Here is an 18,541-nt window from a genome sequence, read left to right on the forward strand (position 1 = left end):
AAATTAGATCAAGTAGAAATAATTATGTCAAAATAAAACTAGCAATGCTAAGCATATATATATATATAGTGAAGCATTTTTTCTTTTTTAATAAAAAAAGTTGAAGAATCACATATTACTAACAATAATAAACACTGCAAAAATTGACCTTAGAAGAAATTAAACTTTTAGAGAAATAGTTAACAAAAAATAGAATTGACACTAACTAAAACTTCTCATGGTAAAAATTTATTGACCAAAAATTGATAGAGGAATCATATCATCCTGTAAAATCCACAAAAATATGTCACGAAGTTGATGAATCTTAATGTAAAATAAAACAATCAATGAATCAAATATTTATTTTAAAATTGACACAAAACATGGTAGTCTAATTAAAACAAGCTTAGTAGAATAAAAAAGGATAAAACCATAAATAGTTTAACACTGCTATTCAAAAATTAAGAAATGAAATTAACTAATAGAAGGTATTTTCCCCCACCAAATAAAAGAATAGTTTACTGACCCAAGTTCATTAATGTTGGCATAAATCTGATTTAAATGTGAGTGTACAGAAATAGTCAAAATATCCTCGGGTTTAAATTGGGTCAAAATGTCATATGCAAATTGTGGGGGTCAAAAAAGTAAGGGCAAAATAGCCAATAACCAAAATTGTGCACTGTCCATTGGACTAATATAATATTTGCTCTTGTGACTCCTACATTTATATACTAACTAATCTAAAACTGACCAAAATGGTACATTAAATAAAGTGTGATTAGAGGAAAAAAGTAATATTAACTCATCATAATTGTGATGATATATAATTGTGCTCTGATAATTAAAAAAATTTTTTTAATGTTTTTATTTTTGAAAGAGAAAGAGAGCGAGAGGCGAGGGCAGAGAGAGAGAGAGGGAGACACAGAATCTGAAGCAAGCTCCAGGCTCTGAGCTGTTGGCACAGACCCCAACAAGGGGCTTGAACTCACGAGCTGTGAGACTATGACCTAAGCTGAAGTCGGACACTCACCCAACTGAATCACCGGCGGTCCTAATGTGCTCTGAAAATTTAAAAAGCAGTTGGTTATTTGCTCAGTTCACTACTTGATTTTGAGAATATAAGAGTAGTTATAAACAGATTCTTCTGTGGAGAATGGACTTGTTAATGAAAGCATAACTATGTTTAGGGCAATAGCTAAAGTATGAAAACCAGTGAGGAGGCTATTGTAAATATCAAAATAACAAAGGACAGTTGTTTAAATGAAGTAATACAGTGGAAATGGTCAGACTAGAGGATTAGGAATGAAAAGATAGGTAGACTGGGTTTAGTGGGATCTGAAGCTGAATAAACCAGTCTGGAGCAAGATAGAGCAAAAAAGGCCAGTGATACAAATTTAGGAGGTGGCAGCATGTGTATGGTCTTTAAAAACCGTAAGAAACTCTTAAATACAAAGAACAAACTGAGGGTTGCTGGAGGGGAAATGTCTTGGGGATGAGCATTAAGGAGGGCACTTGTTGGGATGAGCACTGGGCATTATACATAAGTGATGAATCACTGTGTTCTACTCCTGAAGCCAATATTCTAGTATATGTTAACTAACTTGGATATAAATAAAAATAAAAACGAGTAAAACAAACAAACAAAACTGAGATGAGATGAAATCACCTAGGATAACGTAAAAAGAGAAAATGCATACTGGGGATTCCCCAACATTTGGACTCTAAATCTTAGAGATTGGGCAGAGGAAGAGGAGACGTCAGAGAGAAAGGAGGAAAACCAGAAGACCAGAGAGTGTGGTATCATGGAAGCAAAAGAAGAAAATATTGCAAAAAAGAAAATGGCTAGATGTGTCAAATGTTGCTGATGGAGAATAAGGTGAGAAAGAAAATAATTCTCCATTGGAGGAGCAAGATAGACATTTTTGGAAATGTGGATAAAGTGTTTCCTGAAGTAGTTCAGATACAATTCCAGTTGGTGTGGGGTAATGAAAGGATGAGAGGGAAGAAAGTGGAGTCAGTGCCTAAAGACAACTCTAATGAGGAGTTTCCTATGTGAAAAAGGAAAGAAATGGAGTGGTAGGTGGAGCATGATAGGAAAGTCAATGGAGGCTTTACCAATTATTTCAAGGGGTTGATATTTAGGCATGTTTATACAATGGTGGGAATAGTGCAGGAGAGAGAGGGGACAATTTCATAGCAAGGTCCTTGTGGGAGGTACCAGCCTAGAGGAGACAAGGATTCCCCTTCCTTGTAAGAGCAGAGGAGGTAGAATACATGGGATAAAGTCACCAGCTTTGCTGGGCCTCAGCTTCTTTGGAATAGGAGGCTGTTGAAGCATGTTTTCCATGGTCTACTCTCAACTGTACTCCAATTCTCCCAAGCTCACCTACATTATTAAACACAATTAAGCTTTCATTAACATAAGGTTCTTGAAAAGACATCTAAATGTTGAGTAAAAGGTTCAAAGAAATAAGACAAAAAGGGCACCAAATTCACCTGCCATGCCTATTCACCCATTCACCCCTAACTCCTGGGTATAACACTCTTAGGATCTGCAGGTGTTTCTTCTTTTTTTTTTATTTTTTTTTTATTTTTAATGTTTATTTATTTTTGAGACAGAGAGAGACACAGCATGAGCAGGGAAGGGGCAGAGAGAGAGGGAGACACAGAATGGGAAGCAGGCTCCAGGCTCTGAGCTGTCAGCACAGAGCCCGACGCGGGGCTTGAACTCACAAACTGTGAGATCATGACCTGAGCCGAAGTCAGATGCTTAACCGACTGAGCCACCCAGGCGCCCCTGCAGGTGTTTCTTCTAATATAAATGCATTTTCAGGGGATGCAAAACCAACAGTTCCTCCAACTTAGCAGTGAGTTCTCTTACATATATCTTCTCTAGGAGAATGGAAATAGCCTAAGATCTCAAGGCAATATTCTACATTGGAGTTTCTCCCTTTCCTTGAAAACTCCTTTTCATTCAAGCAGAAGCAGTGCTCTGTGGTCTATTATACCAGCTTATTATATCAGGTTATATCAGAAGTGAAGCGCTTATTCTTCATTGGCTCATTTATCTCAAAAATCTTGTCAGAAAGATGACAATTTTATTATAGTCCTAATTATCCTCATTAAGACAAGGTTTATGAATGAAAATATAATATCATATTGAACAGTAAAACACAATTTTAAATCATGATATATCTTGAGTAAGAATAACTCACTGACTCCTGATAACCCAAAAAAGACTTGGCTTCTATGTTTTTCAAAAATAGGGGGAAAAATCTGCTGGTATATCTTTCACCCCTAAGGTTAGAAAACCATAAATGGAAATTTATAAAATAGCTTCTACAAATGATTATATTACCTATCTTTCCACCTTATAGGATCCTATGTGATCAAATAAAATCTGTGTAAGGGAACTTTAAAGACTATAAAATGCTATATAAGTTTAAGCACAAACCCTAGAATCTACCCAGGTACAATTAAAGTACACAAGCATCAATAAAGAGGCTTTGAGAACAGAGATAGGAAAGTGCAAATGTGACAACCTTTTCAGTTGAGGATTTGGGATCCAAGGAATGTTGGAAGTCACAGCAGAGAAGTACTTGGATATCTCAGGGGCAATGAGAACACATAAAGGAAGAACAATTCTTTAAGTCTGTGCAGCTCAAACTTTTATTTGCAAATGAATCACTTGAGGATCTTGTTGACAATGCAGATTCTGATTCAGTAAGACTGGGGCGGGGCTTGATTCTGCATTTCTAACAAGCTCCCTGCTGTTGGTCCGGTCCACAGACCAACTTTTAAATTTCTCTTTTTTTTAATGTTTATTTATTTTTGAGAAAGACAGAGTGCAAGCCGGGGAGGGGCAGAGAGAGAGAGAATCTGAAGCAGGCTCCAGGCTCTGAGCTGTCAGCACAGAGCATGAGGCGGGGCTCAAACTACAGACTGGGAGATCATGACCTGACCTGAAGTCCAACGTTCAACGGACTGAGCCACCCACGCACCCCTCCACAGACCACACTTTGAGTAGTAAGACTCAACTATACGGGGCTAAGGTGTGAGCCAGATGTCACAAAAAGAGGACTGGGTAAGATAGTGTCATGAAACAGCCAAGAGGCCTGACAATAGAGATCTTTATTATAAAGAGAGATTTAAATAAGACATATGTGTTAAGGTCATAAACTGAGATTCAAGGGTGGAAAGAAAGCAAGATATATGGGATGACCTGGGGTAATGAAGCATCAGCAGCTATAAGATGTTCTTCCTGAGGGATTTTTTTTTTATATATAGCTCTAAGAGAGGAAATCCCTTCAGGAGGAAGAAATCAGCCACTTGAAAGAAGGACCAAAAAAGTCTTCAGTAATTAGTCTTTACCAATCAAATATTTAGGTGTTCCTAGATTTTGAAAGAATCATGTATTCCTTAATAGACTGACTGTCATGAAGAATTCTTAGACTAACTTATCACTTAACACTCAGACTATGACTTACCATAGGTATCATCTTCTAAGTAAGTAGTGTCTGATGTTTCTTCTAGGAAAAAAAACAAAGGGCAAGCAAATCTTTATTTGTAGGGATCAGTGATTCCAAAGCTCTATACCCATCTCTCCCTACCATAAGAAATCCTAGTTCTTCAACCTTAACACAGAGAATAACATAAGGTGTATTGTACTAGCTAAACAGATACTTAATGCCCATAGTCACTAATCATGTGGAAGTTAATCTTAGGAAGTTAAAAACAAAATTGCACAAAGATACTGGGTTTAGAGGTTGGAGGGTGGGGGAATAAAGTTTTTAATTCTTCCATTTTCATCCATTTTTTGTACAAGGTGATATGTACAGTCTTGAAAAATTCAGCACCAAGAACTAAGGCACTTTGTTTACTTTCATTTTATGCTTCTGCTTAAACCTCAGAAGATGCATTAGTCATGAAAAACTTAATATGCATTGAATACTTTCAACTACATGCAGAATAGCCAGTATAGACTACAGAGAAGAGATGTAACTCAAATTCTGCAGCCACAATTGAACCACATTACATGTGGGGGAGGTGGATGTGGCAAGTTCCATAATGAACAGTGATAACACACTAAAGTTTTATTGCTCAAATAATCCCATCCATATGGGAAACAAAAATATTAATGCTTTCTATGAACGCTCCATTCTCTGTTACTTTATCAGCCTTGTCAAGCCATTAACGAAAAGCATTCTCACTATAGAATTGATGGGCAGAAATTACAACCCTTGATCTAAGCATCCATGTTTCACATCAATCTAACAATAGAAAACCATTGAGAGTCAGAGTTGGGATAAAGATTCTAGAGAAAGTGAGCATTTGTAAACTGTGTTCACTGGGAAAGATAATGATAATTAAAATAGCAACCAATTCTTGAATACTTGCTATACACTAGGTGCCATGATTCATTTACATTATTTCTTTTAATATTCACAACAACCATTGCCGTAGTCAGAGTAATCAATTCTCCTCTAAAAATAAAAAGCTGAAGTTCCCAGAGGCAATGTGCTTCGGGTCTAATCTTTGCTTAGTCACCACCCTGCTAGTAAGTGGTGGATCTGAAAATCAAACAGGTTTATGTGGCTCCAATGTCCACTCATAACCAGTACAACTTCCAGCCTCTAGCACTCAAATGGATCACAAAAATAAAGATAATTTACAAAAATTTTAGGACTCCCCTCATCCTGCACCACACCTGCTTTAAAATAGCAATGCTGCTGGGTGTTGTATGGAAACCAATTTGACAGTAAATTTCATATATTAAAAAAAAATAATAATAATAATAATAATAAATAAAGCCCTAAACAAACGTTAAAAAAAATAAATAAATAAATAAATAAAATAGCAATGCTGGACCACATTCATTAGAATGATAAGCATTAACTGATTTCCCAGCTTTTACATGGGGGGTATATAGCCAAAGAAAGCCCCCGAAATAAGAATGGCCATCGCTCACTGTTTTATTAGACCTAAAAGCATGTATATTGAAGGCTGAGTACTTGAGAGATAGAATAAAATATTAAAATCCAATATCAACTGCTTCATTCCTGTTCCTGGGCCCTAAGTAACTAGACTTGCCTTTTAAATCCTCCAAAATAATAAAAAACAACAAAATTTCATATTTTTAAAAAAATTTTTTTTTAGCGTTTTTTTATTTATTTTTGAGACAGAGAGAGACAAAGCATGAACGGGGGAGGGTCAGAGAGAGGGAGACACATAATCTGAAACAGGCTCCAGGCTCTGAGCTGTCAGCACAGAGCCGGACGCGGGGCTCGAACTCACGGACCGCGAGATCATGACCTGGGCTGAAGTCGGCCGCTTAACCGACTGAGCCACCCAGGCGCCCCACAAAATTTCATATTTTAAAAAAGATGTCGCAATGTTTTTTTGTAAAAGGCCTAAGAACGTACTATTCTAATCAAATGTTAGTTCGTACAGTAACAGAGGTTAGCCCCTGCCTCAAGCTCCCTACTCTGATCTTTCCCAACTCCTCCAGGTATATATACTAATGAACTCCACCCACAGGCTCAGGCCCACTGGAATCCTTGCTGGGTATGGCAGGAAGCAGAGCAGTAACCTCAGCCCCAGCAGATGGAGAAGGGAATAAGCTACTCCTGCAATGTAGGTGCTTTATAGACACAGTTAAATCCTCAGCAACTATGGACTAAAAGTGTAAGCATTCCCATTTTACAGATAGGGTATATGGAAACTCAGAGTGTTGAAAGTACCAAGGTTGCATAGTCTCATTGTTTAAAAACAACAAAGCGGACCTAGGTGCTGGTCTCCCTTACCCAGATAGAATATCATACAATATAATTTTGACTCCTTCTTCCTAGAATTTGCACAGTGAGTTAAAAAATCAAAGTTCTTTGTCTCTTTTTTTTTGGTGTGATCAATTCATAAAATGGTAGAACCAGCTTTCTGTATAACCTTATATCTTTTTTAAAAAGTACGAGAACATCCATACATCATGCAAACTGCCTTGTGGATGTGTACAAACACCAATGCCAAATTATTTTGACCCTGGTAATAGCTGAGAAGACTGGAATCTCAAATGAGATCAGCTCCTGGTATGCATCCTGCCTACTTATGGCTAGTGTAGTAGCCTCAGTATGTAGTTGGAGATGGGAACTATTGGACTACCCTTCCTAATCTGATTGCTGTGCCTTTTACCACCTTCATTCCCTTTTGTCTTTCTTGCTTGAAGGGTCTTCCTTATTTTTTTTTTTATTTTTTTAACGTTTATTTTTTTTCTGAGAGAGAGAGAGAGAGAGAGAGAGAGACAGAGCCTAGGGGCAGAGAGAGAGGGAGACACTGAATCTGAAGCAGTCTCCAACTCTTATCTGTCAGCACAGAGCCCAACGCAGGGCTTGAACCCACAAACCCTGAGATCATGACCTGAGCCAAAGTTGGACGCTTAACCAACTGAGTTATGCAGGCACCTGCTTGAAGGGTACTAAGGGGATGAAGACAGGTTGGAGATAGGGATGGAGGAGGGATTAGCAATGAGCAAAGCCAGGCTGGAAATTGGTGAGAGTCACACTCTTGCTGTGTCAGTCTGGAATCTTATTAAAAAGAACCCGGCCCCTAGTCCTACATTCAGGTTCAGCATTGCTAATAGTGATTCAACCGTATACTATGTTTCTCCTGATGTGATGCATTGGAGATCATACAGCATATGTAGAATGTATTCTGGTCCAAAAATGTTTAACAGGAATACATCAAAACCTAACCTACATTTTATAGGAAATACAGGAGATAAAGAAACAATGTGAATGATACCCCTGGGAAGGAACCAAACAAATCCAGAAAATGAGATATTCTGCAGGACAACTGACAGGACCACATGTCAGTATTAGGAGAAAAAGGGACCTTGCTAATTAGAATATTAGAGACCTAAGGGACATAACCACCAGATCCAAGGTCCGGACTAGATTAGATCCTGAGATGGACAAAATGCTATAAAGACATTTGTGGGGGACAACTGGGGAAATCTGAATATAGGATGAATATAAGATAAAATTAACATTTGTTGAACTGGAAAAGTGGAAACTGTTTACCAAAAAAAAAAAAAAAAACAGGTAGCAAACAGCATAAAAAGCAAAATCTCTCATAAACAAATACTACAAATCTGGAAGGAAATATGAGAAAGGTTGTATGTGTGGGTGACTGTAGCTGTGGTACTTTATTTAATTTTATTTTATTTTGATATATTTTCTAACTTTCTACAATGTGCATAAAATGGTTTTTATATTGATAAAAAAATATTTTATACTGCAGTATTCTAACGCATTGGCTTGGATATGTCTGAATATAAAAAGTACTCAGAGTCATGATGCTGCCATTTATCTGAATTTCTAACACTTTCTGGTGGCTGGAACCTCCACTGCTGTGTCCTGCATGCCAACCTCTGGTGCCATTGCCCACCCAAACTGTACTTGGCTTACTCAGTATACTGCAAGAAAGCAGGTGGCTGGCCATGTAGAGTCAGCCAATACAGCTGACATCATTTCGCACCGTGTCGTGGCTTCATTAACCCCTGCTACAGAGACCTGGCAGTCTGCAAGCCCAGGACAGATGTGATACTAAGCCTGTATCATCTGAAAAAGAGGCTGTTAAAACCAGTCTTGCTGAAAGGGAGAACTGGAACCAGGGTGTGGACACAACTGTGTCCACAAAGTCATTATTTCCTTCCTTCCATAATTTAGTCATTCATTTAGCAAGGATTTATTGGCCTCTTACTCGGTATCAAATACTATGCTAGACACCGAGACTACATAGGTAACCAAAGGAATCCCTCCTTGTCCTCATGGAGTTCTTTGTAATGCATCAGGATGAGAGACTTTGAGCAAATAAGCACAACAATAATTCTTTACTTGCAAATGTGATATGATAGTTGCTATGAAGAAGTATATTGTATGAGGGCAATAAACCAGAAATTTAAAGGATGAGTAATGGTGTGCAGTCTTGGCAAAGGGCATAGCATGGGCAAAGACCCTATGATAGGAAGGAGCTGGCAACTATGGGGAACACGAACAAAGCCAGTAGGGTTGGAAGACACTTGGGTGAGAGGCTGAGTGATGTGAGCTGCAGCTGGAGGAGCAAGAAGGGGAGCAAATGGACACACCTGACCGCCTTATAAAAGGCCCACGTTGCGCCCCACCTAGATGCCCTTGTGGAAATAACACTTGAGCACCTGAGGTCTGAGATGGACCTGACCCTGCTGAGTATCATCTGTAACCTTTTACGTTCTCTAAAAGAAGAACTGCTGTTGAATCTTAAAAGGTAACAAGAGGGGAACCTGGGTGGCTCAGTCGGTTGGGCGTCCAACTTCCGCTCAGGTCATGATCTCACGGTTTGTGAGTTCGAGCCCCGCGTCAGGCTCCATGCTGACAGCTCAGAGCCTGGAGCCTGCTTCGGATTCTGTGTCTCCCTCTTTCTCTGCCCCTTCCCCACTTGCTCTCCCTCTCTCTCTCTCTCTCAAAAATAAATAAACATGGGGAAAAAATTTAAAAAAGGTAACAACGTTCTGAGTATCATGGTCAAGTACTGGAAACAAAATAAAGATATTATCCTATGCATGAGGAACCTTTTTTGCAGTTCTAGTAGCCACGATTTAAAGAAATCTGTAATGGAGTTAGGGACAGTCCAGAGAAAGTCAAGAGGGAAAGGGCCAGAAAATGTGGTCCACACATAACGCACTTCCCTTAAAGAGACAAAAAAATGATGGTGCTGATGAGGGCACAGGTCTGGGGGTCCCAGGCACTCCTCACAGGGGCAGCCTTGGCAGGACCGTAGTGCTGAAGCGGGCAGGCTGGTAGGTAAAGATGACTGAGGTGTATGAAATCAAAAGCAAGAGAATGGTTATAGGTAAGAAGTTGAACACTACCTTTCAGTAATTAGAAATGGTGTATGTTTTTATGGAATGTAGAAGGTTTGAAAACTCATAAGCCTGAAAAAAAAATACATTTCATACAGATAAGATGAAGTTCTGCTTTCTGCTTGGCCACAGTGCAGTCAGAGAGACCTGGCCTGGCCCTGCCCCTCACTCCCTCTGTTTGCTGTGCCTGTCTCATTTGTAAAATGGGACATAGTGCTATCACAGGGCTGTTGTGAGAAATGAATGACACGATACTGAAATTTTCACCAGTGTCTGCCACATAAAAGACACTCGGTGAATGTTAATACCCTTCCTTATAGAACATGGGAGCTCTGAAGGATGCTGGCATGTGAAAAATAAAAGAGGTGGTAAGCTGTGATTAAGAAAGAAGAGCTTATTTTCTAAATCACTGATATTTCTTGAGATAGCCTGAACTATGCAGAAAATATATGCACCTCAAAATACACTCAGTGGTATCCCTTCCAAAACCACAATATTGCAATAGATGGTCATTGATATTTATATATGGCAGGAGTCTCCCAACACTCTTTTTAGAATCAGAACCTAGACAATTTTGGCCCAAGGCTATTTCAATGTTTACCCACTTGATTGTCTAGGAACTTTTGCCACTATGTAGAGGAGGATGTCTATATACAATGATATATATATATATATATATATATATATATATATATATATATATATATATGATATATGTGTATATAAATATGAATACACATAAATGTGTGTGTGTGTGTGTATACACACACACACACACACACACACACACACACACATTTTCCAGGATCCTTGAACTCACTTTTTTTCACCTGTTCCTCCCTTTGAATCTTCTCCTCAATTAACTCATCATTGTTCCAGATATTCAGATATAATCTGTCCTACTATTTTTCTTTGAAAGAGAGAGAGCTCGCTTGTGCACAAAAACAAGGGAAGAGGCAGAAGGAGAGGAAAAGAGAGAATCTCAAGCAGGCTCCCCACCCAGCATAGAGCCCTAAGCAAGGCTCGACCCTCATGAACCATGAGATCATGACCTGAGCTGAAATCAAGAGTTGGATGCTCAATCGACTGAATCACACAGGCATCCTTAATCTGTCCCACTTTTAAATCCTCCCATAACAGATGTCTTGAATGCTATAATGTAAATTAGTGTAATATGCTACATGTTTTAGAATAAAACTGAATAATTTATCCATATTTGTATTAACTACATTTTAAAAGACCCAAAGAAAAGAAACATAAAACACAAATTCCTTATAAAAGTTGAGGCATCCAACGGATGCATGGCAGAGAAGAGGAAGTAGAGAATAGGTATGACAATAATTATGCTATTTCTGACTTCATCATGCAATTATCTGCTATATCTATTTATAAGTCATGTCACATTTCCCAACATATACTATTGTCTCTTTTCATTTGTGATTTAAAAAAAAAAGCCAATTCCTCTGTGCCCAAAAAATGACCAAGAGTTCATTGAATAAAGAAGATCCATGTGATATCATCTTAAGCAATGTCATCTTAAGTATATCCATGCCTCTAGGTTTCATCACCTTTGTCCAGATCAACACTATCCTTTGAATGAGGAAAGGTGCAATCTCTTTCCATATCAGCCTCTGTAATATGTCATGGTGATGTGTGGTGGGGCAGGTGAGAAAAGGAAAGGTAAAAATTCAGTAGAAGACAGAATCTAACCACTGCATATAGAAACACAAACTTGAAAAGAATTCTCAAATTTGTGAAAAACTGACATCATTGATTTTACAAATTCCTGCACTGTGTTTTGGGGAGGGAGGTTGTAGAAATGGCGGTTGCCATATTTATGTGCTATTTTAAAATAAAATAGTTTTGTATTGTTTTTATTCATTCAACCAAAATTTCTTGAGTACCTGCTCTGTGCTAATAATGTAGCACTAAAAAATAGCAAGACCCTGCCTCTGCTTTTGAATAGTTTATGATCCAGTGAGGATGTGAATTTTACCATAGCTCTTGGGGCAGTGACAGTATATAAGGGCATCACCATTATAAGATATGCAGAAGCTAGATGTTTGAAGTATAGAGTCTGGAAGTTAGCAACTTTGGGGATTCAAATTAGACTATTGGCATAATAGTACAGCCCATTTTTGAATGCCAGTATGCCAATGTCAGAGTTTTATCCAGGTCCATAAGACTTAGAATCTTACAATCTCAACCCATTCCATTCTATTACCTTAAGCATCTTTAGAGAGGAAGGGGTGGTCTCAAGAGCAATGAGGCATTCAGAGTTAAATTTGTCCCATGAAGCAGTTTAGGCAAATTTGTATAGTACCAAGATACTGGTCAATTCCCTGACCTTCAAGAGACATCTGAAGGTTGGTGTAAAGATCACTTCACATAGACTCATCTGCCTTTGGAAAATATCCAATGATATTTCCCCATGTAAAGGTCAGAGGTAAAAACAAGAGCAATACTTCAGTCCAGATAGTGGACAAAGAAGAAAAAGAGCACAGGTTGAACAAGCATAAGCTACCAAGGATATGATGTATTCAATACAGAAAAATATTAAGCAGTCACAAACAGAATGTGAGGGGTTCTTTCTTTCACAGTCATTGACCCATAACAGAATCCAATCACCACATACAAAGGGAACAGAACCATGATCCTCAATGAAAAATGAAAACTCTGGCATGATCGGGGTGGGGGGGGGGCAGGGAAGGACAGGAAAGAGAAAAATAAAGACAAAGAAGTACAGAGAGATCATTATATATGCACAGCTACACTCTTAATAAGACTTTTTTGGGGAATATTTTTCCATCTTTATTCTAAACAGCTGTCACACCATGGTATTGTTGTCTTGGGGTTTAGTTAGAATACATATCAAAATATAATTGTTAGTTCAGTGTAGCCCATATCCTTAGATGGAAATATTCTCTGTTGGATGACAATTTACTATGATTTGTGAATTTTGCAAGATTTTTATCTTGAGCTCCAAATGAGTTGAGAATGACACTTTTCAGCCTACCTTCATTCAGTATTTAATAATTTTAGAGCAGATTTTATTCACTAGGATTTGATGGGGGAAAAAGTAGAAAGAAAATGTAGCATTTCACAATACTGTTCAAACATAAAGATAAGGCATTTTTATGCAATGACATTGTAATTTTATTTTACTTGACTACAAGATCTTTAAGTGCAAAGATTATGTCCTTTTATCTCTGTATCTCCCATGCACAGCACAGTGCCAGGCACATCTCATTTGCAACAAATATTGAATGAACAAATAAAAGAATCAGTTTCAATGGGGAGAGGGTGCAGGTGAGTTCTGTTACCACACAGAATAAGGAGAACCAATTTGTAACATGATTGCTTCCCTAATTACATCGTGGGCCCATTTCAAATATTTCAATCCAGTGCTCTGTACCTTAAGCCTCGACATGCCTCAGAATCCTTCTCAACACGGTACTCCAGGCAGCTACACTCCATTAAATCAAAGTTGGCATTTAGAGTAAAATCTATTCCTATCACTGCAATAAAGGTTTCTATCATGCAATCCATAAGAAGGAAAAAGTTTTCCAAAATTTCTCCTCTGGTATCAACATACATATTAACAATTCCAATAATTGTAATATGCATGAACACATACACTTTAGAATCTGTTGTTCTGTCTTCTTCTTTTTCTCTTACAAGTTAGTATGCACATCCAGAAGTCTTGAGCAGAACACAGACCCAGCACAAGGCAGCTCTTGTTGATATCCTTGTTATAAGTAAAATAAAAATGTGCACTTAGACTATTATGACATTTATAAAATTTGACACTAATGTTTCTGTTACCTGAGAGCTTACATATTTATTTAATATCTGTCTAGATCACCATGGATTCACTACTACCTGGGACATATGAGGTGCTTCATAGATATTTATTGATCAACTGGATTATAAAATTCTCATGTCTTGTGACTTCCTTTCTCTCCTACTGTAGACAGTTACCATGCCGAGCATTGGCACCTGGGGCAGTTTCTGCCTCCTGACCCCCACAGAATAAGCCACAATAAAATATGCTACCCACAAATTACAAATTTCACTCTAGCCAGGTCTCTGGGTTAATGTGACCCAGGTCCAGTGGTACATTTTTTAAGAATCCTCTTTCCACTGGCAAGGTGGCAGGCGGATTGTGAGAATACTCTGTTGCCCCATGCCAAAAACAAAACAAAACCAAAACCAAAAACATGTATCTAGAGATAAAGAGTTCCAGGTACCATACATGAACTGAAAGCTATACTTTCCTTAGCTTTCTACCATACGTGGCCAGTCTTAACTTCTCTTTCCTTGTTGTCTTAGTGTCTTCTTTATGCTCAGTTTCTGACGCCATGCATTTTGAGCACGGATAGTCAAGCTCAGTAATCAGAGAAGAACTCTTATTCTTTCAGGTTTTTTCTATCAGGTTCTTTTCTACTGAGACTAGATCTTGATTCATTATTCCCTCACCCTCCTGTCTTTTAGCTGAAACTTGAGTTGTCAAAAGCATCCTGTGCCAAAAATGTCCACGCTTTGCCTAATTGTCCTTGATCCCTGCTACTCTCTTTTCTAAATCAGTTCCACACTGGCCACTGACTTGGTCAATGTCAGGTTTGAAAAAAAAAAAAACAAAAACTTGGCTTTTTGTTTTGGGTTGACTTTTCCTTTCTGTGAAGGCAGGACTGTACCAGCAATCCTTTCAAAGGATTTCTCAATCCAAAAGTATTTACTGAGTACCTACTTTATTCAAAACTGTGCTAGGCACCAGAGCTAACAAGGAATTAGATAGACACAGCCTTGCTCTCATGAAGCTTACAGTCTAATAAGTGAAGAACATAACCAACTAATTTACAGTTGATTATTAAGTTATGAGGTGCAATAAAGAAGAGGTATGGAGGCAGGTACCTGGGTGGTTCAGTCAGTTAACTGTCAGACTCTGGATTTTGGCTCAGGTCATGATCTTATGGTTCATGAGTTCAAACCCCACATCGGGCCCCGTGCTGGCACTGCAGAGCCTGCTTGGGATTCTCTCTCTCTCTCTCTCTCTCTCTCTCTCCCTCTCTCTCTGCTCCTTCCCCATTTGCACGCATGCTCTCTCTCAAAATAAATAAACACTAAAAAATTAAAAAAAAATAGCCATGAGGTACTGTAAAAGCATTAAATAAGAAAATCTGACTTTTGGGGCACCTGGGTGGCTCAGTCAGTTAAGCATCCAACTTCAGCTCAGGTCACGATCTCACGGTGCGTGAGTTCGAGCCCCGCATCAGGCTCTGGGCTGATGGCTCAGAGCCTGGAGCCTGCTTCCGATTCTGTGTCTCCCTCTCTCTCTGCCCCTCCCCTGTTCATGCTCTGTCTCTCTCTGTCTCAAAAATAAATAAACATTAAAAAAAAATTTTTTTTAAAAAGAAAACCTGACTTTGCATTGAGAGTCAAAAAAAAAAAAAAAAAAGCTTGTATTAAGTACTAACAGGCAGGAATGAAATAGGCTATAGTTTAAGAGGATGAGTGTTCAAAGCACAGGGAACAACACCTGTATAGCCTATAAGGAAGAAAAGAGCGTGCACATTAGAGGAGCTGCTGAAAGTCTAGCATAATTGGAAAGAAGAAAAAAAAGGAAAAGGAAAAAGAAAAGAGAAGGCAGAAATAATAGGTGGAAGGCTTTTTGTGGGGCCTTGTAGTCTAGAAGATTTATCTTTACTCTGACACCAGTGGGAAGCCATTGAAGAGTCCTAGGCAGCGGAATACTGTGTATTTTTCAAAGATCAGTTTGGCTGCAATGTGGATAAAGAAGGGAGGGAAATAAGGATGATGCAAGGAGACCAGTCAGGGGAGTGGAGCAGTATTCTAGGTGAAACATGATTGTAGCTCAGTCAAGAAAATGCCAATGCCAATTACACTGACACAAAAGGTATTTGATTGAAAAAGTGACAGAATATGGCCAGAGTTATGAAGGAGGGGGAAAGAGGAGCTCATGATAATACCTATGTTTCTGGATTAGACAACTAGGCAGATGGTTGTACCAGACACTGGGATAGGACATGAGAGGCATGAGATGAGTTTGGAGGATTGATGATGAATTTGTTTCTGAACTTACATTAGATCTCTAAGTGGAGGCATCATGTTGGCATTGGACATATGGGGCTCCAGCCCAGAGGAAACATCAGAATTAAAAATGTACATTTGACAGAGAAGCTGTGGGCAAAGGGGAAGAAGCACTAAGGAATGAGTCCCAAGAGGACAGCAGAAAGCCAAGGCTAATTGCAAGCCCATATGGAAAACATGGGCTGAGGATGCTGAACCGACAAAGGAGACTAAGAGATACCAGGAAAGCTTTTATTTATTTTTCAAATTTTCTATACTTAGATTGCCTCATAATAACTAAAAGCAATAGCCATTATTTTGAAGTGATAGAATGAGTCAGAACATTCATGGCAGATCATCTGTGCTACATTTTTAAAACCATAGGATTGTAGCAACTAATAGTCCTAAGCACAAAAAGCACAAAAAATACCACAAAGTGGCATTTCCCTTTGCTTTTACCCCTCAAACCCATCATCCTGTGGCACTAAAAATATAGTAAAGTAGAGGAGTTGTGATATTTAGGTATCTTCTTGGAATTACACATTTTCCTAATAATGATGCCTAGTCCTTATCCCATGTCCCTCAAGATGTAGAATTCACTATTTCTCAGCTAGTACAAACATCCATCAACAAATACTTGTTGAGTGTCTACTATGTGCCAGACCCTAAAATAGAAGGATATACAAAATAGCCACAGATCCTGACTTCTTGGAGTTTATAGTCCACAAGGCAAATGACAATTAAATATAAGCACACAGGGGCACCTGGGTGGCTCAGACGGTTGAGTGTTGGACTCTTGATTTCAGCTCAGGTCATGATTCCAGAGTTGTAGGATTGAGCTCCCCCCATGTTGGGCTCTGCGCTGAGTGCTGAACCTGCTTAAGATTCTCTCTCTCTCTCTCTCTCTCTCTCTCTCTCCCTCTCCCTCTCCCTCTCCCTCTCCCTCTCCCTCTCCCTCTCCCTCTCTTTCTCCCCCATTTGTACATACTCTCTCAGAAAAAAGATATGCACACAAATAAAAATATAACTACAAATTATGTTCAGTGCTATGAAGGAAAAAACTAGTGTCCTATGACAAAATATAACAAGGAACCTTGATTTTTTTGCACACATGGACGATGAAGGATCAGGGAAAGAATCACTTTGAATAAGTAGCATTCAAGCCTATGTATAAAAGATGAGTAAGAGGTACCCAAGGAATGATTAAGGGAAGCATGGCAGGCAGAGACAAGAGTATGCATGGTAGATCTGAGGAATAAAACGATTTAACCAGTGTCACTGGGGGGTTTGAGTGGAGGAAAGAGCAGTTGGTAAAGGATATACCTACAAAGGAAAGAAGGGGCCAGATCACACAGGGTCTCTAAGCCAGGGAAAGGATTCAGGATTTATCCAAAATGCAATAAAGTTGTGGAGGAAATTCATATTTACATTTTAAAAGGTCAATTATATTTTTTAACTTATGAATTAATTAAATATAAAGCTGGTGAAAGAAAAGTTAGGCAGGGGGAACTTTGCTTCTGACCATGAAGGATTAAATGTTATGGATACTGCCTTCCCATCATAAATACCTCGCACAATAGAAAGATAAAAAAATAAAACAATAGTTTTCAGAGCATGGGCCTGTGGTCTCTGAGAGAAGGGAAACAAACCAGGTAAACCTTCCAGTTGCCCCAGATCATTACCTGGAAGTAGGTCCAGGCCACAGCTCAGAGAAGGAAACCTAAACAGAATTCAGCAATTTCATAAGAGGTCAGAGTTTGAAAGGGCAGAGATGTCTAAAATTTGTAGGCAGAACATCAAGAATATCACAATATCAAGTGGTCTGATACTGATGTAATTAGAATTCTGGAAAGGAGGAGAGGGGCCAAAAAACATTTGAAGAAATAATGGATGAGATTTTTCCAAATATAATGAAGACTATAAACTAACAGAGCCAAGAATCTCAATAAACAACAAGCACAATAAAGATGAAGAAAACCGTACCAGAGAACATTACATTCAAACTAAAGAAAGAAAGCAAAATAAAAAAAAAAAAATCTTAAAAGCAGTTAGAGAAAGACAACACACATACAGAAGAAGAAAGAATGAATGACAGTAGACTTTTTATCAGACATCTAAGAAAATGAATGACATCTTTAAAGCACCAAAGGAAAAAAAGTACTGTTAACATGAAAAAAAAAAAAAGCCTTTAACATGAAGATGAAATAATGGCTTTTTTCAGACTAGCAAAAGGTGAGAGAATTCATAGCCAAAAGATACATATGTTATGTTAAAGGGAGTCTTTGGTAAAAAGTTGAATCTACTCAAAGAATAAAGAACAACAGAAATGGTAAATATATAAACATTTAAATATAAAAACATTTTTCTCATTTTTTATCTTTTTAATTGGTAATAGACGATAGCAAAATAATAGCAGTGTATTGTAAGATTTATATAACACATGAGGAATTTAAATGAGCCATATTAATCAGACCAAGGACAGGGGGAGGGTAATGGAAGCATACAGTTCTAAGATTCTTATATTATACCAAGAGTGTCATTATATTATTTGAATGTATACTGTTGTAAGTTAAAGATGTA

General features: G+C 38.3%; 1 protein-coding gene across 10 annotated transcripts in view; it reads right to left on the reverse strand.

Annotated features, from left to right (window-relative positions):
• SLC44A5 (solute carrier family 44 member 5) overlaps window positions 1-18,541 on the reverse strand; it is a 371,332-nt gene that overhangs the window by 185,198 nt on the left and 167,593 nt on the right. For 5 of the 10 annotated variants that reach the window (XM_042952512.1, XM_042952509.1, XM_042952507.1 and 2 more), the window contains exon 3: window positions 4,467-4,508. The exons of 1 other annotated variant lie outside the window; for it this stretch is intronic. In XM_042952512.1, the coding sequence (XP_042808446.1) occupies window positions 4,467-4,508 (42 nt within the window). Of the gene's footprint in view, window positions 1-1,009; window positions 1,041-4,466; window positions 4,509-18,541 lie in introns of all 10 variants that reach the window. 4 more of the 10 variants (XM_042952513.1, XM_042952514.1, XM_042952516.1 and 1 more) reach the window with 1 other exon arrangement.

This window comes from Panthera leo, chromosome C1 (genome assembly GCF_018350215.1).
Source record: "Panthera leo isolate Ple1 chromosome C1, P.leo_Ple1_pat1.1, whole genome shotgun sequence".
Taxonomy (NCBI): Eukaryota; Metazoa; Chordata; class Mammalia; order Carnivora; family Felidae; genus Panthera; species Panthera leo.